Raw genomic sequence first — 23,574 nt, 5'->3', positions numbered from 1 at the left:
TATTTTGAGGGGGTCTGATCTGGTCCTGTACCCCAAAGTTGCTAACATCTCCAAATTTCCAATTTCTAATTCTGAATAATTTACCTAAAACTGAACAATAATGGTCTTAACATAGATCCCTGTGTAGCATTACTTCCCATTTTTATGGCAGTGTAGGAAACCCTTCCTTAATTCCTAAACTCTGGTCTCTGGTTTGTAGCCATCTTCCAATCCATTCTGCTGCCTTCACATGCTTTGACATTTGCTAGGTAACTCTTATATGGCATATCAAAGGCCTTCTGAAAGACCATGAATAATACATCCACTGGATTGCGCTTACTGAATTATTTGAAGAAAGGTTGCTTCTCTATGACCTTTTGTTTGCAAATCCATACCTTATATCTATAACACACACACACACACACACCTTTTACGTATAAACATATCTTTAGGTTTTTTAAAATCTGATACCTTAGCAAAGATTCTAGTATCTATCCTTTATGTCATCCTACTTCACTTTTTGAAGATGGGAATTACATTTGCCATGAACACAAATAGTTTTTCCATAAAAGTCTAATTTGTAGCTACTTATGCCCTGGCTGTCTCCCGCTTGAAAGTATCTGCTTGTAATGTCCTCAAATTTGTTTAGTGCCTCGTTTCTTAACTGTTATAGTAATGCTCTTGACGATTTCTCCTATTGTAATTTCTTCTTTGGTTTTGTCTTATGGAAAATTGATGCCCAGTAACTATTCAGCATTCACCTCCTGAGATGATCACATCTAATTTTAGCTTCTCACAATGGCTCCAACCCCATCTTAATTCTCTATGTTACTTATGTGCTGACAACTTACTATATCTTTTAAATCCTTTTGTATTAATGATTCTGTTTAATTGTCTTTTAAAAAGCCCCTTTGCTAAACTATTAAGTTTTACCATTGTATCCTTTATTGTTTGTGCTTTGCATGCATGTACATTGATGTTCTTTTAATATATTGCTTATTATTATTTTATTACCTTGCACTGTATACACAAAATCCTGCAAATCCACTGGCAGGTTAGACGTACCAATGTGAACACCTCCTCTCAGGTCAATGTCCCTGGTAGCGAGACACTGGTCATACCCAACCAGCTGCGATGGGTGAGACACATCGCCCACACAAGATTTCCTAACCAAATGCTATACTCTGAGTTCCGCAATGGACAAGGACACCCTGAAAGCCTCCCTAAACAAATGAGTTGCTTGCCCTGGAACGCAAACTGGAGAAGAAGCAACTGCAAAGGCAGCAAACATTTTGAATGTCACCAAGTGGAACATGTGGAAGCCTAGCGTAAGCAGCAGAAAGAACATGCAAGATCCAGAGTGTTTCATTCACCAGCCTCTAACACCACCTGTGCCACCTATGATAGAGCCTTCAGCTCCAGGGCTGGACTATGCAGTCAACGTGGAATCCAATTCCCAACAGGATTGTCAATGAAAGGAAAATAGGCTACTCATTATTGTCTCAATTTCTTAGTTCTCCTAAATTCTAACCTCATTCCTTTTTCTACCCCTTGCCCCTATCTGTATTTGGAGAAAGTGAGGACTGCAGATACTGGAGATCAGAGTCAAGAGTGTGTGGTGCTGGAAAAGCACAGCTGGGCAGGCAGTATCCAAGGAGCAGGAGAGTCGACATTTCTGGCATAAACCCTTCATTAGGAATGAGGCTGAAGCCTCGTTCCTGATGAAGAGCTTATGCCTAAAGTGTCGACTCTTCTGCTCCTCAGATGCTGCCTGACCCTGTCTGTGCTTTCTCAGCACTACACTCTTCGACCACTATCTGCATTTGTTTTTGCACCCTGACTTTTGTTCTCATCCATTTGACTTATTTTTAAATTGCTATTGTATTCACTCAAATCCTCTCATCCGTCCCTCTCCCCAAATTTTGTTAGTTGAAGCAAGTTTAAAAGACTTGCATTTAAGTAGTACACCTTTCCTGACCTCAAAACATCTCAATTGCTTTATAGCCAGTTAAGCACTTGAGAAGTGCAGTAGCTGATGTTGTAAGAGTAGCCCTTTCTTTTCAGTCACATTTATGCTTTCCACTAGGACATTGGTCTCAGTCAAGTTCAGATGCAACTCGTCTCAGTGGCACAAGACTATTGTCACATAAACTGAAAACCTTGCTACCCACACTCGTTTTTCTTTCATACACTGACTTGTTGGTCTGTTTCTCCCAAAGTTATTATCACATTGCTCAACTCTAATCTGGAAATTACTACCCTTGAGGTCCTTTTTATTTTTGTTTATGGCTGCTTTTACTCCGGAAGTAGGACTTCGTTCCAATTCTTTATTGTTTTGAGATAAACCATGGTAATTGGTTCATCTCTATCATCTTCCAAATTCCTTCCAGCCATGTTGATATCTCACTTTCCTTTGTCATGAAGTAAGTAATGAACCCTCCTTGACTCCAGATTGCAGAACGCATTGATTATTCACAAGTTCATTCTGAAATCAGTTCACTCTACACACACCTTTTGATAAATTATTATTATTAAATGATTCGTTGTGAGTTGCTAACATCTATCTTTTAATAGTATAATGAAGACAAAAAGAGTATGACTGTTTTGGGGATCATTCAATAAGTCAACAGCCAGTACTAAGTTTGAGAATTGAATTCACAGCCACTTTTTTTTCAATAAGTAATTTCATAGCAGTTCATTATCAATTTAAGCTAGTGCAACTGAACACAATGAAATATCTATTATCTACTCAATACTTCACCTGTTCTGCTGCCAGTAGTGAAATGTATAGTACGCAATAGAGAAAGTAAGAGGCTATATTAATGTGCAATGTGATATACCAGACCTTTTCCTTAGGCCTCAGCATCTCATATTAGAGTTTTAAAGCAATTTGGTTTTCTCCTTGTGATAAAGAAAGAACTGAGATGCTAAGTACACCAAATCTCAGCAATCTCAATATTGAAGACTTGTACTTTAGAGTTAGCACACCCTTAGCCAAGCTGCTTAGTATGGCCAAAACACAGGTATTTATTCAACAATGGAAAATTGTCCATGTCTTTCCTGCCAATAAAGAACTGGACAAATCCAATCCAACCAAATCACGCACTCAACATCAGCAAAGTGATGGAAGGTGTAACAGTGCTATCAAGCAGCATTTAATACGGTAATAATCTGCTTACTGATGCTCAATTTGTATTCTTCAGGGCCCTAATGTTATTAAAATCCTTTTGCAAACATGAACAAAGGAGCTGAATTCAACAGGAGTTGAGTGACTGTGTTTGACATCAAGTCAACATTTGACAGAATATGGAAATAAGGACCCCCCATCAAATTTGAAGTCAGTGGTAATCAGGGAAAACTCTCAATTGATTGGAGTCGTACCTAACATGAAAAAGGATGTTTGTGCAGGAAACCAATCATCTCAGCTCCAAGATGTCACTGCAGGTGTTCCTTGTGTTAATGTTTTAGGCCCAAGCATCTTCAATTGCATGAATCAATTATCTTCTCACCATCATTAGTTCAGAAATGGGGATGCTGACTGATGATTGTTCAGTAACAGTCATAGTGGTTCAGATCAAAAGCAGACTGAATCTATGTGCAACATAACCTGAGTGATAGTCAAACTTGGGCTGATATGTGTACATAACATTCATACTATACAAGTGTCAGACAATGACCATCTCCAGCAAGAGAGAATCTAACCAGGAGACAGTAAGGACTGCAGATGCTGGAAGTCAGAGTTGTTAATTGCAAAGCTGGGAGGACCAGGCAGGTCAGACAGCATCTGAGGAGCAGGAAAGTCAACACTTCAGACCAAACTCCTTCATTAGGACTAGACAGGAGGAGGGAGCCCAGACATACATAGAACGAGGGGATGTGTGGTGGTAGGGCTGGGGAGGGTTTGGGGGAATGGTGACAGGTGGATGCAGGTAGGGGGTTATTGTGATTGGTCAGTGGGAAGGATGGAGTGGAGAAGTGAATAGGAAGGTGGACAGTTTAGAGCAGGTCAGGGAGGGGAGGAGAAGGGGTAGGGCTAAACATGGGATAAGGCTGGGGATGGAGAGACTTTGAAGCTGGTGTAATTGATGTTGAGGCAATTGGGCTGTAAGCTTCCCGGCTGCTGTTGTTCCTCCAGTTTGTGTTTGGCCTCACTTTGACAGTGGAGGAGGCCAAGGATGGCCAAAGTGGATAGCTGCCGGTAGGTCAGGTTGGTTAATGCATGCAGAGCACAGATGCTCTGTGAACCAGTCCCTGAATCTGTGTTTGGTCTCCCCGATATACAGGAGACCACACAGGGAGCAACAGATGAGGTTTGATAACATGCAGGTGAATCGTTGTCAAATCTGGAAGGATTGTTTAGGGCCTTAGACAGAGGTGAGAAGGGAGATATGGGGAAAGGTGTTACACCTCTTGCAGTTGCAGGGAAAGGTACTGGGTGTAGTGGAGAAGTTGATGTTGAGTGTAGAGATGACGAGGGATTTGCGGTGTTAGCAGTTCCTGTGGAAAGTGGACAGGGGCAAGGAAATATGGTTTTGGTGGTGGGATCTGATTGTAGGTGACGGAAATGTTGGAGGATGATGCATTGAATGTGGTGATTGACTGGACTCCATCTCTGGAAACTGACACACCACTGATCTCCATTTCAAACCCACTGACACCCACAGCTACCTTGACTATGTCTCTCACCCACTCTTCTGCAAAACTGCTATTCCCATACTCCCAGGCAATAATGCAGAGACTCGAACAACAGCTTTGCCAATCATTCAAACCAAACTTTGGGTCTGCTATGTGGATGACACCTTTGTTGTCATTAAATGAAACAAAATAGAGGAAACCTTCAAGACCATCAATAATATCTTTATTGGCATAAAATTCACTAAAGAGGAGGAAACAACAAAAAAAACCCTGCCATTCTGAGAGTAGAGTTAACAGCCAATGGGGAACTTCAAATCAGCATCTACAACAAAACTACACATATGGAACCAAATATTGAACTACAGAAGCAATCATCCCAACATCCACAAATGAAGCTGCATCAGACCATCATTTCAACAAGCTGTCACACACTGCAGCACAGAGGAACTACGCAAAGCAAAGGGAAATCACTTATGCCATGTATTCAAAAAGAATGGGCACCCAATGAACACAGTCTGCCAATTTCTTAGCAACAAACCCAAACAAGCAGACAAAACACGTCCAGAAACCCTAGCCGCTCTCCCCGACATCAATGGCATCTCAGAAATGACTGCCAGAGTATTCAGACCCCTTGGCATCATGGTAGCCCACAAACTCACCAACACACTAAAACAGCAGCTAATGAACTTAAAAGACCCTATACAGATAACAAACAAAATGAATGTCATTACAAAATACCTTGCAAGAACTGTAACAAACACTGAATTGGACAAACAGGCAGAAAACTAATCACCAGGATACATGAACATCAACTAGCCACAAAAAGACATGACCCACTCTCACTAGTATCCTTACAGTCAGATGAGGAAGGACACCACTTTGACTGGGACAACACATCTATCCTCGGACAAGCCAAACAGAGACACGCATAGGAAGTCCTAGAAGCATGGCATTCCAGCTGGAACACTATCAACAAACACATCAACTTGGACCCCATTTACGACCCTCTGAGAAAAAGAACAGAAAATGGCATCAACCACCCAGGGGAACCTAAACGCAAATAGAAAGCGAATCATAACACCAGCACTTCATCAGAGGCTCATTGATGATGTTACCCAGTATGGTGACGAAACATCCAAAAATCAACCTTCCACCTCAGCAAGCAAACTTACATCCATTGTTAAATTTTTCTAAAAGCTAAAGCTTACTACTTAAACACAGTATAGTGGTGACTAGACAGTCTCATTGAAAATGCTATCACATCCTATGTAAACTAGAAAAATGTTATTAATCCAAAGACCTATAATTATGTTTTCATTATTAAACATGCACCTTTTTAAAAGACTATCATTGTAGCGTCTGGACAGTAAGCTTTTAAACAGTTTATTCCCTTGCGTAACTGGATATCATTTTCCAGGTTAATGAAATGAGGAAGCAACTCATTTTGGCCAAATATTGCAACTAAACTTTGATTTTATTTCCAATTTTTCTGTAACATTTAAATTAATAAGCCTACGCGTGTTGTGTTTCAACATTTGTATATCTGGTTTATATCGCTATTGTGCTCTTAATTTCATGGACAATTTAGCATTTTATCTATAGTTTACCGATGCTTAAAAATTCTTGTACTTCAGCAGAAATACTGATCGTACCCAGGAATACTACTTAACCTTCAGTTTTAGAAACAAAAAAATTTTATGGTTTGCATGGTAATACTGAACCCATTTTAAAATTATGTCCCAATGTGATGGCACTTAGTTTAAGGTCACTCTCACCACATATTTGGAGGGGAGTTAAGAATAATTTGTTGTCAGCCCAATAAAATGCAATTTATTCTCGCTTTGCAATGCTGAGAGAAGCATATGGAACATTGAACTGCTACGTGTGAATAGTTTTCTTACATGCTACGAAAAAGTAAGATATTGTCCTAACTCACGCAGGAATGTAACAACCTGAACAGTGGGTAAATGTTAGTATTGTAGTTTTTTTTTAATGCAGAAAAGTTTCTCAGGTGCTGAGAATCCTTCGCTTTTTTTCTGTCTCACACACAAGGCGGAGACAGTTATTCTGAGAGTTAGTGGTCGCTAAGGCAACCAAAAGCAGAGGGGAAGGAGTGTGCAGTGAATGCTGCCGCTTCCCACTGTTCCCAGCTGTGGGATGTGCTCCGGCGCTGACGATGCGCGCTGCTCGCAGCAAAGGCTGTGCCGGCCAGTCGCAGACTTTCACTCGGACGGAAGTGCCTCAACAGTCTCTCCTCTTGTCATTTGCCAACAGGGGTTCCTGAGCCGTCGGCTGAAAGGTTCCATCAAAAGGACAAAGAGCCAGCCCAAGCTCGACAGGAACAGCAGTTTCCGGCACATCTTACCTGGATTTAGGAGCGTGGAGAATGAAAGGTAAAGAGCGTCTCCGATGTCTTTCCTTCCTCCGTATCTTTTACTGCCGTCACAGTACAAATATCTTTGCATTAACAAATGTCTTCTTTGTAGCGGACGTGTTGCCCAATTACTGGCTTCCTCAGCGATGGTGTAATGATTTTAAACAGCTGCCGTGGATTTAGCCGAAATATTAATCCAGCGGAATTCGAAAGATCTTTTCCCAGCGTAATTGTTCCCACATTTGCTTCCTGTGAAACGAGACGTGCTTTTATGGTGGCGATTTGTACTATTCCATTGTGATGTGTCGCTTTCCTAGATTTTGGAAGAAATTAATTATTTAAACAAGTAGTTTATTTTTTTTACAGCTGCGCTGTCTGCTATTTTTCAGAAGAATGCGAAAAAAAAACTGCTTGCCGGGCTATTGTTCTTTTTCAGCACATACACATATGCTTTATTTTTTGACTGTTGCAGTTAGGGATGGGTTGTGTGAAATGCAGCGCTAATCTGTTCTGTCTGTACCTCGGCCGCGAGTTCTTGTGAGATGGTTACGGTGATTGAAGGATGTCTGAAATATCAGTCGACATTCCCCCCTGCAAATCCAGGTACCTATGCATAGGCGAGGAAGAGTTGCTCAGTCTGTCACCTGTCCGTGAAATTGTGTTTTATTTAAGCGGAGGTGGGGGGGTGGGGTATGGTCCTGAATCCGACAGTGTCTTCAGCCAACTATATTAATAGATTTATAGCGATGAGGTACTTACTGCTCTTTCTCTAACGCCATCATAACGAATAGTGAGATACTGTCCATATTGGTGGGGTATTTATTATTCAGTTATCTCGACAGTCTGTGATGTGGTCACAGTAATTGGTCTACTCTGTCGCTTCATTCAGCTCGGACCACACATTATGGGCCGCCAAACCAATCTGTCAATTTTGCAAACCCCTTTCAAAAGTAATAATAATTAGCCATCTGTTTTATTCAAACAGCATAGACCATATATACTAAGAAAAATTCAATCTATTTCTCATTAACTCGGGGACAAAGTAGAAGTTAAATTATAAATAAGCCAACCACATACAGTATTAAGATGGAATGGGATAACTGAAATATTTAAATTTGACATGTATTTTTCTGGTTGGAATAAGTATTGTATAGCTATGTACAAAGAATGCTGTGGTCTCAGTAGCCATTGGATACCTAATTATGTCCCTTTTCCATGTATATTCTTTGGATATTGCATGAGGATTTGTCATGGAAGCAATGTTTGCATCAGTTCTTCAGCAGAAAATTGATAATGAGTGCAGTACAAACTCATGTAAATCATGTATAAGTGAAATTGAATCTAATTATACCCCATCCACTCTGCACATGCTCTGTCTGTTAAAATGACAAAAGGGGAAACAATTGCTGCACTGGCCTTTTGAAAGACACTTTAAATCCATTCTAAATTTGGTGACAGATGTTTCCTATTAATTTAGTTGTAATTATTGTTTACCATGAAACAAATTTTGGCCCCTTGCCTTTTACATAAACTTAAACTGCATTTTAATAGCCCAATAAAATGTGCACTATGGCATCAGTGCTACAGCAATAATACTTACTCTTAATATTTGTCATTTGTTATATGTCAGACTTGCAAACTTATTTAAATTTGAGTGTCTCAATTTAATTGTAATCATTTAACAACGTGATACCTATTTGCATCCAGCAAAATATTGGAATTCCAAAAAAGAAAATCTAGCAATCAAATTTAATGGGAAAAATAATTCCTTTTGATATCTTGGTTATGTGTGACATTCCTAGTTTAGTATTTTAAGCATGTTCATCAACAGTTATTGCACTTATTTCTTTCAGTTATCCTCTCCCAATCCCCATCCCCAAAAAGCCATCACCATACAATAAAATGCTTCTTTTGTTGAAATTCAAGTTTTAGTAGATTAATGGCTATTCACATGGGAACTTCTGTAAGTTTTTCTACATATTTGACCTTGAGGGATCTAAGAAGAAAAATAGAGGGTGTTTTCGATCAGTTGCTTTTGATCAGCGCTTTTAATACATTATACATTTTTTTCAGCATCGGTTTTCTTTCCTCCTGCTACACTTGTGTGGAAGTATGGGACCTGTATTTACTGACCGTCATGCCGCCACCTGAGTAACTATTGTTTTGGGTTTTTGTGGTGCATTGGTAATGCCCTACCACAGGGCCAGAAAGTCCAGGTTCAAGTCCTACCTGCCCTGGAAGTGTGTCAGAATATCTTGAATAGGCTGTTTTAAAAATATTGGTTTACTTTTGTCCAACCAGTGAAATAATAGCAATTTATCAAGGGCAGGAAAGCTGAGCCTGGTCAGTCTTAACCCTATGTCCTCACATGTGCTTTCCAGCAGGTCTCATCAGAGAGACTGGTACAGTATTGCTACCTCAGCTGAGATTGAGCTATTCACCTTGAATCAGTGTTTAAACTTGAGACCTTCTGGCCTATAAGGTTTCACTACACATTTTCTTTGTCAACAGGAGTTATTGAAGAATGGTGTGTTCCTCAAAATACTACATCTAATTTAATTCTGATGGTGAAGATCTTCAATATCTAAATTCTTTAATTGCAAGTTTCTTTCATCATCACACTGAATACACATATGCCATCTTTTTAGGATCCTGATTCTTTTATTGTTTAGTTCAATGTTAAATATTCTGATTAAATGCATAGTTTGTAAAGCAAATCCTGTTAAATTGATTTTTCAAGACTGCTTATGGGCCCTTCACTCACCTCTGCACAAATGGCTGCTTCCTCAATCCACTTGTTTCTGGCAGACAAAATAGTTCACATCTTTTGACAAAAAGCAATGGGAGTTCATTGCCACAGACCTGGCTACCCAAACTATTAATAAGGCTGTTGACAGTACATGGTAAGCTCAGTCATTTAGTGTATCTGGACAATTGCTAAGGATAAATGGTACTGATATATTTTCAAGTGTGGAGCATGTGGAATGCAATGATATAAAGTCAACAAAAAAGTTATATAGGCTTTAACTACAATCAATCATTCTTCTCTGCAAAATATTTTTACAATTGAAATACACTTGTATCATTTTTTTGAATTTAAAGACCCATATGTGTTCAAACTAAATGACTAATACTATATAACTCTCACTGCTGTCCCTTCTTTCATCTGCTGTCATGGATGCTGCTTTAATAGAGTGCCTCCATCAGAAGGAAAGACCATTTACTCAACAATGATCTGTCAGTTGTCTTAAGTAAGTCAGTTGCTAGGTTAATTTACAAAGGTTTTGGAAAGTCTATTTTATGGTACTTTGCCTGATCATTATTTATTTTTTTTTTAAAAAAAGGAAAAATTAAACTACTTCTGCAAAAAGTAGGTCAATTTTAATGGCAAAAAAATGTTGAATACAATATGTAGTGTGCAGCATGAAACAAACAAGCCTCTCTTGGTTTTAGATGTCATAAGAATCCTGTTGTTTTACTATCTTTGTATGCTTTCACGTAGATTCTATAACAATATTATGCAGCAGTGAATTCCAGCAGATGCTTCATCACAGCTACTGTGTAGCATTTGACCATGCTGTATCTATGGCTTGTCCATCTCCAGTCAGAAAGTGCTCATAAACATCTTCAAGTTTCTTTGATGAGTAAAGTACTATGCCTGCTAATTGAAGATGGATTCAATCTCCCTTTGTTTTTGGAATTTATGCATACAGTAAGTTAAGATCTTACCTTGGTATGGTTTATATTTGTTTTTACAGCTGTGATCTTGCAATTCTAATATAATTATAATTTTTGCTATTGGTGCAAGACTTGATTCTCTTGGAGAACAGCCAGAAAAATATTTGTCATTATTGCGGTTTTGGAAGAAACAGACTTTCATTGTTTTCAGTGTTGGAGAAAATTAAAATAGTTTCATACCACATATTCCCAAATCATAATTTTAATAAGTTTACTCAGAACTAGAAAATTTGTAATGCTGACAGATGCACCTAAAATTAGAAGCATGGATTGGTGCTTTTGATTTAATTTTGAGGCAGAGAAAATTTGTCAATAACTTGGATTTGAAAAACCATCTTTGCTTAGACCACAGACAACAAGCACAGTGAATGTGATGAAGCAACAGTATACTTAATATGGTGTATAAGAAGGAAGGTTTTAAAAGGTTGCTATAATGATTGTATTTCAAATGTGTGATCAGCATGGTTTTCTGATTCCTAGTTTATTGCTCCTAGTTGTTAAAAATTGGGTTTTCTGAAAAGATTATTTTGAAATAATAAATAATGGGTAGAGAATAACAGTGTGCAGATTTTAGATAATTTGCAAAGGAAGCAGAAGAAATAATGAAGAAAAACATTTTTAGGCAGCATTTGGTGAGCATCTGATGCATACAGACTGAGTGTGGTGAAGGCTGATTCAATTATAAGTTCTCTTCCAAAACAGAATTAAATAATTATCAGCCAGGAAAATTTTACAAACCTGCATGAAAAGGGATTGGCTCTAGATGAATTGCTTCTTTGGAGAGGTAGCACTTGACACAATGGACCAAATTGCCAGCTTCTGTGCTGCGCATATTCAAGGTGAAGTCTTCTACCTAGTTGGAAGGTAATAGTAGTGGGAACAATTTGAGGTACTGAGTTGTGGGCACTGCACATGAAGCTTGTATCACACCACATTATGGATTATTAGTTTATTTTTCCCAAAAGTAATTTTGCAGTGATTCTGTACCTGATAGTTTACAATCTGTTTGATTTTTCCCCTGTTTCCTCCAGCAACTGGTACCCATTTATGGAATCTGATGATCTATCAAATATAAATGAAGTTATCTCAATAATAGCCTATCTTTTTTGTCTGTCAGTTTTTCTTTAACCTTGTTTTATTAATACCTGTAGCTACCTGTCTATTCCAGATTTGGAGACATTTCTTCCACATTCCAGGCTTTCCTTTACTTTTCCTGTACTTCAGGTTTTCCATAGTTAGATTCAAATTATTTGAGGAAGTATATTTAGATTTCATATTTATTGAATCAATGTTTGAAAGTGTAACAGATGAGACTGTAGATAATTTTTTACATACACTAATTGTTTGGATTGATTTTAAAATTCTATCTTCATTGGGCACTAACCTCTGTGCCATTCAGTGGATTCCAGGGAAAAATTAAAAGTTGCATTTCCAGAACTACAGCTTCATTTTTGTGAGGCAGCTTGTCTTATTCACCCAAGGCTAGTGGATAGGAGTGCAAGGTCAAACACATTGGAGTCAGTGGAAGAAATTGATTTGTTGCTAATTAAGCGAGGGAAGTATTTTCCCAGTGTGTTAGCTCTTAAAGCCAATCTGTCAATAACGACTGCAAGGAAGAAAGAGACATTAACCCTAATTTTATTTGTTCTGACAAATCACATTTCCTCAAAATTGCAGCATCTCTGCTGCTTCTGTATCTTCTACTGAAATGTTGCTATATCTCACAAAGCTGACAAAACCATTATGAAATTAATGCTTTTGAAACTGTTAGATCCTGTTTAATTTCAAATATGTGAATTGTGCCTCAGTCAAATTCTTCTCAAATCCAGATGACAATCAGATGGAAAGTCTACTTTGGTATATTCAGTGCTGTTGCTTCAGCAAGTTTATAGGTTGTTTGTTTTAATGTTGCAAAGGAGACTTTTACTTTGAATGTGGATATGAAGAAAAGTTTGAAGTTAATTTGAGTTTTTCTGGTAAGAATATAATGGTCCAGTGTGCAGCTTACTGATTTTAAGTGTAGTTTGTGTTTTTACATTTTTTTTAGGCATTTGTAGGAATTAGACTGATATTCTTCATTGATATGAAGTGTTTCACCTGAAATTCCATTATGTAAAACCAAGCTAATATTACAAGCAAATCTTTATCAGGCATCACCGAACTTGTGATTTTTAGTTTTGCTGATAGCATACTCTAAAAGCTTTCATGATTTTAAGGAAACAACGTTCTACATAAACATTTCTGCTTTAGTGATAATACATCATAGGAACATAGAAGATAGGAGCAGGAATAGACTATTCAGCCCCTCACCAGCTCTACCATTCAATATGATCATGGCTGATTATTGAGCTGAATGCCCTAATCCTGTCCTGCCCTCCTTCATATCCCTTCATTCTTTTAGCTCAAGAGCTATATCTACATCCTTCTTTAAACTAATAATGTTTTAGCTTCAACCACTTTCTATGATAGTGAATTCTACAGACTCACCACTTTCTGGGTGAAGAAATCACAAGGGAACTTCTGTCAGAGCCAATAGTCCTGTGTAAACTTCGTCTGTAGTGAATGAACGAGGGACTGCACATTTTAGTGATTTACCTGGGATTCACAGTTGCATTTGACTCTGTTCAACTTAGCTCAGACGAAGCTTTACAGAGGTCCTTGTTGGCCATGCCTATTTAGAAGAGTAATATTTCAACACCTGTTTAATTTTAATTTGAAAATAAAAATCCAAGCCCCACTTAACCATTCTTTCTCCTCTTAATTTTACCTGAAAATTAACTACTGTTTTTATCTTATACTTAATACAATCTTCACTAAGCATTAATTCTCAATTAAACCAGGTTCAAGCATTATGTATCATATCTACTTTTGCCTCACCTGTTGAGCTCATTCTCTTCTGGCTTATCAGTAATTGTTGTTGACTACACACATCTATACTAACAAATAGAATTTAATAAAAATTGAGCAACAAGAAATGAAAGTGAGTTTCAAACAGGAGAAGCTGTCAAGCTTATGCCCATGCTACTGTCATAATTCAAAGCTCACCAGTAAAATCTAGTTTTGAAATACAAAGACAGATCATAGTATACTACTTGAGGATCCATGATCTAATGTAGAAGAAGACAAATCCTAACCTACGATAGATTTACAATGTTGGCCATATAAGGAAAAAGCTTGAATGTATATATTACCATACCTGAAGGATGGCTTGCACTGCTTTACAATCAACTAATTTGATTTTGAAGTGCAGTTGTATCTCAGACAAAATGTTAACATTACAGAGAATTAAACAATCTTGGATACAAGTAAAGCGTAAAAACTGAGACTTCTTCAGGCAAGGAGTCAGTGGTTAAACTAATTTCTTTTTACTCCTAAAATCCCTCACTCTTTACCTCTGTCAGCAAGCACTTAGACCACTTCCCCATGCCCTAAGGCTTGAGTTCTGAATTCTTGATAGGTTCCTTGGCTTAAAGAAAGAACTAATGTTTTATAAAGCACTGTCCATGATGTCAGGATATCACAGAATGCTGCACAGCCATCAAACTACTTTCAGCATATTTTTGCACTCATTGTAAAGGGAAATGTGGCCAATTTTCAGGCAATTAGGTCCCATAAACAATGATGAAATAAGTGGTGATTTACTGTTTTTTGAGTAATATGTTGGAGAGTTCATTGGGAGAATGCTACTCATCTCCAAATAGTGTGAAGGATTTTTAAAATATCTATTTGCAAAAAGGGACAAAACCTCAGTTAAAAGCTCATCAAATAATGGCAATCTCTGATAATGTAACACTGCCCTTTAGCCCACCTTAGCGTCAGTTTAGGCTACTTGTTCAAGATTGGCTTTAACCTAAGATCTTCTGATTCACCAATGACAATGACGCCACTGAGCTACAGCTGACATGATTCAACACTCCACAAATTTCAACTTAAAGTGCTGCTGCCCACACCTTTGCCCAGTGTCCCATCAACCCATTCTTTCTCAGTTCTACTTTGTGCCCCCTTCAAGTTGATATTCTCATCTTCAGATCTCCTAATTTCTTTCCTCCACTCTTCAATGTTGGTTTCTTTCTTTTGTGAACCTGACCAAACCCTCTCAAAATATATTGAGGAGTTAGTCTAGACTCTAATGTTTTCTTACTTTAAAGATAAGTGTAAGACATTGTGCTCCGTATGCAATTTGATTGGCCAAACTACCAGGCTTGAACAAAACATACTTTTTATTCATACACTATTATTAAAATACAAAGTAAAATAATTGACTTGACTGTAACTCTATCAAAATGTCTAGCAAAATAATATGTATTAACTATTACTAATTAACTGTTTCAATGTAGTAACATCCCATAAACACGCCCTTAGCAAAGGCAAATTCAGTAAAATAGACGGTCACACATGCAATTTTAGCAGCGGGAAGAGAACTCCAGCTTTTAGCTGGAGAGGGGACAAAGAGCTTCCACATCCAGCTTCAAAACCCCAGCAATTGCTGCTGAAAGCTAAAACTTTATTTAAAAAGTCCCAGTTCTGAAGGAGCTTGAACCTACCCATTCACACTTTTTCCATTGTTCCAACTTGAAAAAGAGCTAAGTCCTCTCAAGCTGTTTACTTTATTGGCTTTGGAGCAGACTACACATAACGTCTACCTCAATTTTTCGTTATTTATTTTTTTAAAAAGGGCAAAATACACCTTTTAAATCCATAGAGCGATTGTTCCACTTCTGTAAAGCATTTTTGCATTCTTGAATCTGCTAATTCAATTCCATGATTGATAGCCATTTTAAAACTGCCCTGTATCACTGCTAATCAGCTTTTTCCCTTTTTCAGCTTTTTTTTTGCAAAACCCTTCTGAATGACTCTGGCTGTTGATATGCTGCTTGCTCCATTTGTTTCCTCTTGCTTGATCTCTATTGTTTTGTCCTTGTGTGAAAAACACTGAGTTTTTTTTTCTGTATGTAAAGAATACTGCAGAAATACAAATTGTTGTTTCCAAGCAGGAAATTGTGCAACATGCAGCAATTGTAGAAGTCAGTGGAGGTTATGATGGTTTGTAATGTTGCAACAAATGATGTGCCTTAATATGTGTGGAACAGCAGTTGCAGAAATCTATGCAAATGCCCTGAAAGATTTATGTTACAAATGTAGTTAGAGTGCTAAGAGGATGAGGGTCCCCCTTGAAATCTTTTAGTCTTCAGCCTCCAACTTCCCCTCTGCAAATCTCAGTACCTGTCCTGCCATTGCCACCTTCAATTCCCATTCCTCAGTTCCTTCACTGTCCATCTGGTGATTGTGCTGTTTCTCCTTTTACCTCCAGATTGTCTCTCGTTGTTCTCAAGGGTCCCTGGCTGTGAACTCCTTACAGTAGTTTACAACTTCGCAACCAGTTTTCAATTTAAAGGAGAATGCAACGTTCATCAAAGTGCAGATGTTAATGAGAATGAGGTTAGAAAGGCATAATTATATAAGATCATTTTTGTACCTTAACCAGTTCAGTCTCAATACTGTGGGAATATGGGAATGGGGTGGTGATAGCCTATTGAATTAACAGCACAGCAATTTAATGCCAGAGACCCAGGTAATGTTTTGGGATCCTAAGTTCGAATCCTGCCATGGCAGCAGAAAGAATTTAAATGCCATAAAAATCTGGAATCGATGCTAACAGTGACAACGTATCCATTGTTGATTCTTAGCAAATTCCATCTGGTCCACTAATGCCCTTTCGGGAAGGAAGCTGCCATCCTTATCTCGTGTAGCCCACATGTGACTCCACACCCACAGCAATGGGGTTGACTCTTAACTACCCTCTGGGTTATGAGGGATGGGCAATAAATGCTGCCCTAGCCAGCAAGACCCTCATCTTGTGTAATGAATTTTTAAAAATTGGATATCAGAATAGAGGGTGTCAAATGTTGTGGGAGAGAGGACTGATGGGATCATTGTTGCAACAACAGCCAGAACAAAATGCAGGTTGGTGTTCAACAAATATTTGAGAAACAATTATGCATTTCGAGGAGAATTGTGATTTTGGCCATGAAGAAAATGTGTTGTTTTTACGAAGGTAATTACAGTGAAGGTCTGTATGGTTTCTTTCATTTTCGAGGCAGGTTTCTGACTCATGGCTTTAATTTAAAAAGGTAGGTGTAAACCACACTAAAAATCAAAAGGAAATGCAGGTTAAAGAGTATAAAAACAAAGGAGGCGGTTGAAAACAAATTAGGAAGAGAATTTTGGAAATATTCCAAAACAATTGAGATGAGATTAACAGCAGGTCAAGGATGTTCGTGTAGGATGCTCTGGTACAGAAATCAAAGAGAAGTAGGTACACCTGCATTATTATTGATAGTAATTTTAATTCAAGTTTAAAGTACATGCTGTTTAATGCTATCCTGCATGAATAGTGTTAACCCGTTCAGTTTCTAACTACCTCAGTATTTAAAAACAGAAATAAACTTCTAAAATTGTACTAATAAGATTCAGCTGTCTGTAGCCCATTGTCAGATTTCATGGCTGTAAGAGCAAAATTACCGCATATTGAAATGCAGCTCGCAGTGTTTCGTTCTCACTTCCACAACAACAGCTTTGGATAAACAATGATGCTTAATGTTGCCAACTTGTGAAATTGCTGGTTTAACAAATTCATGGAACAAACCAGCTGTTTACTCCTCACTTTCCTTTCAAGTAGAGGATCAATAAAAATCCTTTATGCAATTACTGCATATTTAACCTTGTTACTTATGAAATTGCTTGCCTTGACATGTGTTGTCATGTTCCTTTTGCTTGAGTTTGGAATCGATGAGATCAAATCCACGTTAAGATAAAGGGGTGAGCATTTAGAAATTAACCACAGTTCCATTGCTTATGGCACACAAAAATTGCAATGAAAGGGATCATCACTTTGATTAATTCCATGAAGCTGATTGAATCCAGACCACTTTTCCTATTTTTCATACGTAGTTTATTTATACAGCAGCATATCCACATGAGCACATGTCCTTGAGGCAGTCTTTTATTATAAACCTTTTAATATAATTATTCATTATTAGTGCATTAGGATGTCACAAATGAATAGTTGCAAGTTAAAAGTTGTTTTTTGGGCATATGATTCCATGGGAGTAAGTTAGTAAATGTATTTTCTCTCTTCTAAGATTGAAACTTACTATTACAAAAATATTGGTGCTGAAAGTGGAATTTAAAAACTACTTTCTGACAAAACACTTTAACTTTTCCAGTGTTTTAATTACAAAGCATCAGTAAAATCAGATCAGTCTTTGTTCTAATATCTCCTTAGTTCATGCTTTGAACACATTCCACAAGATAGTGTACAAATTATAAAAATATTTTTACAATAAAGATTACCAATTTTTTTTAGCTATCCATCAAACGTTATTAAACCCTTTTAGTTTTATGTATAATACCATTAGAAAAAGGTGGATTAATAGAACCTAATTTGACTTTAAGTTGTGATGTTAACTGGACATACATTATTACAAATTGAGTTTCACAAGGGATAAAATCCATGCATTTCCTTTATAAAGTTCAGAACTTATTAGAAATTAATTTTTATTCAGTCAGCTCTTTTTGTCAAGATTTTATGCAGAAGTTACTTAAATCTTTTTATCTGAACAGAATTTGAATAAAGCATATCCTCAAAAACTTATTATTCAGAATTATTCAGAATAGTTTCTGTTGCTTCTACTTCATAAGGTTTGATCTAGGATTGTGAAATTTTACTTGTACTCTGTGCTTACAAGAAATACCTGAAGGATGACTCCGATTGGGGAATGTATGCAATTTGCTGACATTAATGAGGCAGAAGAACGATCTTGATCTGCTACTATTGTGCCTGCTGGTGATATTTTTTGTTGATGTTACAATTTTTGTTAGTGTCAATGATATTTATCCTTGCTTTAAATGAAAAGACATGCCACCTGTTTAACTGTCAGTTTTTTTTAGCAGTTTAATGATGCTCGATTTGATACCTGCAGCTATCATTAGTGATTCTTATGTGATAATGTCAGTCCAGTCTAAAAGAGAAAAAAAAAGCAAAATAAAAATGATTGTACAATTTAATACCACTTCATTAATATGTGAATTTTGCTTGAATTCATTTATATTAGCTTGTCTTTGGTGGTATGGTGCATTGCTGGTCTTTGTCTTGTAATGTGGTGTAGGTTAAAGAAGAAGTCAGGTTTCTTTCAATAGAGTAGAATATCCTTTATTGTCATGTATACTCCATTGGAGAAGTTCAGTGACAAGCTTTTACAATATCTTCCTCTTATGGCACCGTCTTAGGTTCAAGTATCTAGGTACAAATCTTGGATACAAAAGAGTAATTAAAAAGTAGTTGCATTACTTTAAATATTAAGTTAGAAATAAGACATTGTTAAAGCATTGACGTTATAGTCTGGTAAGAAAATTTCAAATAAACAACATTTTGTAGTGGCTCAGTGCAGAGCCTCTGCACGTGGTCTGACCACCTGCGCCAAACCCCAGTCGACCAGCCACCCCCGCTTTGCTCCAAACCCCCAGTCTGCCCCATACCAGCTCTCAGCTGCTCCAAGGTAAGTTCCAGGACTGTCTCCCCTGTGCCAGTCTCCGTCCGGGACACTCTGCCTGTCTGCTGCTCTGGGTTGCTGCAGTTGATTGGTTGGTGGGGTGTGAGGGGAGGGGTGCTTTTCTTTCAAATAATCTAGCTCACTGATTCATATCTCCTAATGCCTTGTATACTAAGAGGGAGAGGGAGGCAATTTGTGGCTAAAAACTAGGTCATAATGCAGGCAAAAGTAAACAAGGATGCGCAAATAAAAATGTACTTGCATTTTAACATGACATATTCACTGGACTTAAATGCACAACCTTTTGACTTGGATGATAATGTTGCCTTTGAGCCACAGTTTTGGAATTGCAACCCTAAACCTCCACAAATTTGTTACCTGCCTATTAATCTTAAAAGCTACTTAATGATCAAACTTCTATCTGCCTCTCATTATAACTCCTCCTTTGGCCAATGTCAATTGTTTGCTGCCCCTGTGTTATGTCTTTGATAATTTTCCAGTACTAAGGACATATTACAAATGCAGCAGTTGTACTTCGAGTGGTTGTGGGTGTGGTGTGTACAGTTTCTTTATGCTCCCTTACACCGTTTTAGAAACTTTTTAATGGAATATTCATTTTTGCATTTCAATCTTAGAACAAGTATCCTGAAGAAAATGTGAATCTTGCTACTTTTTGGTTGCCAACTCTCAAATGAATTCCTGGAAAATTGATAATGTAATGAGTTTCCATGTGAAGTTCTAACGATTGGAAGGTCATTGGGTGAAGGAAACGCACAAGTATTGGTTATAGATATAACACTGTATTTTTCTTGTAGGTTGCCAGCAGCACTATGCAGGAGATTCCTCTTCTATTCCTGAAGACTCTTGGATAATCCGATGGGTTGGCAAATCTTTACTCTAAATTCTGCTGTCATATCAGTCAAGCACTACCATTTATTTACAGAGATAAACACAGATTGCAATGACTAAATCCAACTTTGTTTGCCAAATTCTCCTCCCACACATCAGCTTTCAATTCTGTTCACTTAAAATTCACCCCCGTGTTGGCATAGGAATTTGTTTCTGTCATTGTCATTAATTACAATTATACTTGTAGCTTGAATGAGCAAAACAGTACTATTTTCTAACAGCAATGTTAAATTATACTTTATCCTCAGTTTAACTGTAATTTGCATTTGTACTTATTGTCAGTGGACATAATAGCCTGGAATTGTTCTGATTTCTGATGCATTGAATATCAGAGACCACATACAAAGTCTGGATCCATGTTCGTTTTCCTGTTAATATAGATTTCTTTTTCATTCCTCCCTAAGTTTGACACATTTGATCAATATTTTTGAGAAAGTCATGAGGAATGTTGATGAGAATGATACATTTGATGAAGTCTATGTGGATTGCAAAATGGTTTTAAAAAATCCAAGGTTTTTAATGAGATCCCCCATGGTGGATTGGTCAAGAAAGTAAGAGCTTATGGGATCCAAGTCAAAGTGACATGTTGGATCCAAAATTGACTGAGAGGCAGGAAGCAGAAGGTGATTGTAAAGGGATGATACTGTGACCATTTCTTGTGTGATTCCACTGAAATTGGTGCTAAGACCCTAGCTACTCTTATACATTAGTGATTTGGGCTTAAGTGTAGGTGACACCAAAAAAAATGGTAGGATAATAACTAATGAGGGGCTTAGCTGTAAGCTGCAGGTGGATATCAACAGAATGGTCAGGTGGACAGAGCAGTGGCAAATAGAATTCAATTGGAAAAGCGTGAGGTAACAGACTTGGAGAGGACTAAACAGGCAAGGGATTGCACTGTGAATGTTAGAATATTTATAAAGTGCTGAACATCAGATAAACTTGGCTGTGTATGTTCATGGATCCCTGAAGAATGTGAGCAGATTGTTAAAGTGGTTATGAATGCATATGAGCCACTTGCTTTTATTAGCTGAGGCATAGAATAAGGACGTTATCTTGGAACTATATAAAATACTGGTGGGGTCACAACTGGAGTACTGCATGCGGTTCTGGTCACCACATTATGGGAAGGATGTGATTGCTGTAGAGAGAGTTTAGTTATAATGTACCAGGATGGTATCTGGGCTGGAGAGGCTGAGTTATGAGAGAAGTATGGATAGGCCTGGGTGGTTTTCTTGGAGCAGCAAAGTTTGAGAGCGGATCTCATAGAGATATACAAAATTTTGAAGGGTGTAAATAGGGTTGATCAGAAGGCACTTTTATTACTAATAGAGGGGTTAGTAACCAAAGAACACCAATTTAAGCTAAGTGGTAAGAAGCTAAGACAAGCCCTAAGGGTGGCGGGAGTCTGGTCAGAAATCTTCTTAACATGTTAAGCAATATTTAAAGATTAACTTTTGTGCCATAGCCTCCAAGAGTATAAATCAAGGCTGGAAAGTGGGATTAACGTAGTTAGATTATGTTAACCAGTACAGACAGATGGGCCAAATAGTTTCCTGTGCTGTGACTGGAGTTCAAGGAATTTGACCCAGGAGCAGTGAATGAATGGCAGCATAGTTCCAAGCCAGATGATGTGTGGCTTAAAGCAGAATTTGTCTGTGATGATGCTCCTATATATTTGCTGCCCTTCTAGTTGGTAAAGGATGCCTTTTTAGAAGGAGCCTTCGCAGGAGACTTGTTGATTTGTTTCAGCATATCTTTGTTGAAGGTATCCAGTGCTGCCACTATGCATAGGTGTTGAAAAAATTGATTGATTGATTATTTAAGGTGGTGGATAACATGATCACACAGATTACTTTGACCTGGATTGTGTTAAATTTAGATTGTTATTGGAACTGCACTCATCTACACAAGTGGACTCTACTGCATCACCTGAACATGTCCTCACCAATCCCGTTGTTGCAAATGCATCTGTCAATGGCTTTATTGGTAGGATTGACCATTGAGCAGTCATTGTAGATTAAAAAGTCCCATTTTCACGTCATCCTCCATCATTTGCTATGGTGTTACCACAATACTAAATTGGACAGGTTTTGCGCGGACCTAGTAACTCAGTTGGACATTCATAACATACTGTGGCCTGTAAGCAACAGTAGAATTGCATTCAGCATTGATCTGTATTTCATGATCTGGCATATTCCACATTGTCCCTATTACAATCAAGCTGGGAAATTAACCCAAGTTCCATGAAGAGTACAGGAGCAGCCCAAGTCTACATAAAATTGAAGATACATGCTTGTATGCCATAGAGTAGATGCAGCATGCAATAAGCAAAGATAGGTGATCTCACAAAAACTGATCAGATCTAATCTCTGCAGCCTTGGCACACCCAGTTGTAAATGGTGGCAGATAAATAAACAATTAATAGGAGAGGAGGTTCTACATATATCTGCATCCTCAAGGATAGGGGATCCCTGCACAAGGGTGCAAAAGACAACACTGAAACATTTGGATCCATCTGCTGCCAGAGTGAGGTGGGCGATCATCTTTGCCTTCTGTTGAAGTCCCCCAGCATTACAGATACCAGTCTTCAGCCAAGTTGATTCATTCTATGTATTTTTAAGAAACAACTGAAGACAATGGATTCTGCAGAGTCAAGGAAATGAATTGAATTAAATTGAATTGAATTTATTGTCACTTGTACTGAGGCACAGTGAAAACCTTTGTCTTGCAAGCAATATGGGCAGATCGCATAGTTAAGTAGCATAGATAAGTAAATAATAGGTAAACAGCAGCAAAAACAAAACACAGGTACAGGTGAATGTTAAGAATTTGAGAGTCCATTCAGTATTCTCACAACAGTGGGGTAGAAACTGTTTCGAAACCAGCTGGTGTGTGTGTTCAGGCTTCTGTATCTTCTCCCCAATGGTAGAGATTGTAGAAAAACATTGCCTCAAGGTGGAATGGATCTTTGAGAATACTGGCCCCCTTGACAGTGGGCCTGTTAGATGGATTCTGTAGATGGGAGGTTGGCTTTTGTGATTGTCCGGACAAAGTTCACCACTCTCTGTAATCGTCTCCGATCTTGAATGGTACAGTTGCCATACCAGGTAGTGATACGTTCAAACAGAATGCACGATGGTGCACCTAGGAAAGTTGGCAAGGGTCTTCACCATCATGCCAAATTTCCTCAGCTGCCTGAGGGAGAAGACATGCTGTTGGGCCTTTGTAATCAGTGCATCCACATGAAGAGTCCAAGAAAGTTTGTAGATGACCGCTTCCAAGAGCTTGACCCTCTCCAGTCGTTCCACCTCTGTGCTGTTAATGTGTTGGGGCGGCATGAGTGGCATCCTGCCGAAAGTCAATAATAAGTTCCTTGGTTTTGCC

General features: G+C 38.1%; 1 protein-coding gene across 2 annotated transcripts in view; it reads left to right on the top strand.

Annotated features, from left to right (window-relative positions):
* The window catches only part of dab2ipb (DAB2 interacting protein b), a 358,016-nt gene that overhangs the window by 129,358 nt on the left and 205,084 nt on the right, over nucleotides 1-23,574 (top strand). Inside the window, exon 3 of one of the 2 annotated variants that reach the window (XM_060841451.1) lies at nucleotides 6,889-7,007. In XM_060841451.1, coding sequence (XP_060697434.1) covers nucleotides 6,889-7,007 — 119 coding nt within the window. Of the gene's footprint in view, nucleotides 1-6,888; nucleotides 7,008-10,636; nucleotides 10,701-23,574 lie in introns of those variants that run through there. The other variant, XM_060841453.1, reaches the window with a different exon arrangement.

This window comes from Hemiscyllium ocellatum, chromosome 21 (assembly GCF_020745735.1).
Source record: "Hemiscyllium ocellatum isolate sHemOce1 chromosome 21, sHemOce1.pat.X.cur, whole genome shotgun sequence".
NCBI classification, from domain to species: domain Eukaryota; kingdom Metazoa; phylum Chordata; class Chondrichthyes; order Orectolobiformes; family Hemiscylliidae; genus Hemiscyllium; species Hemiscyllium ocellatum.
The sequence above is the reverse complement of the archived record's forward strand: the minus strand, read 5'-3'. Positions and strand labels throughout refer to the sequence as shown.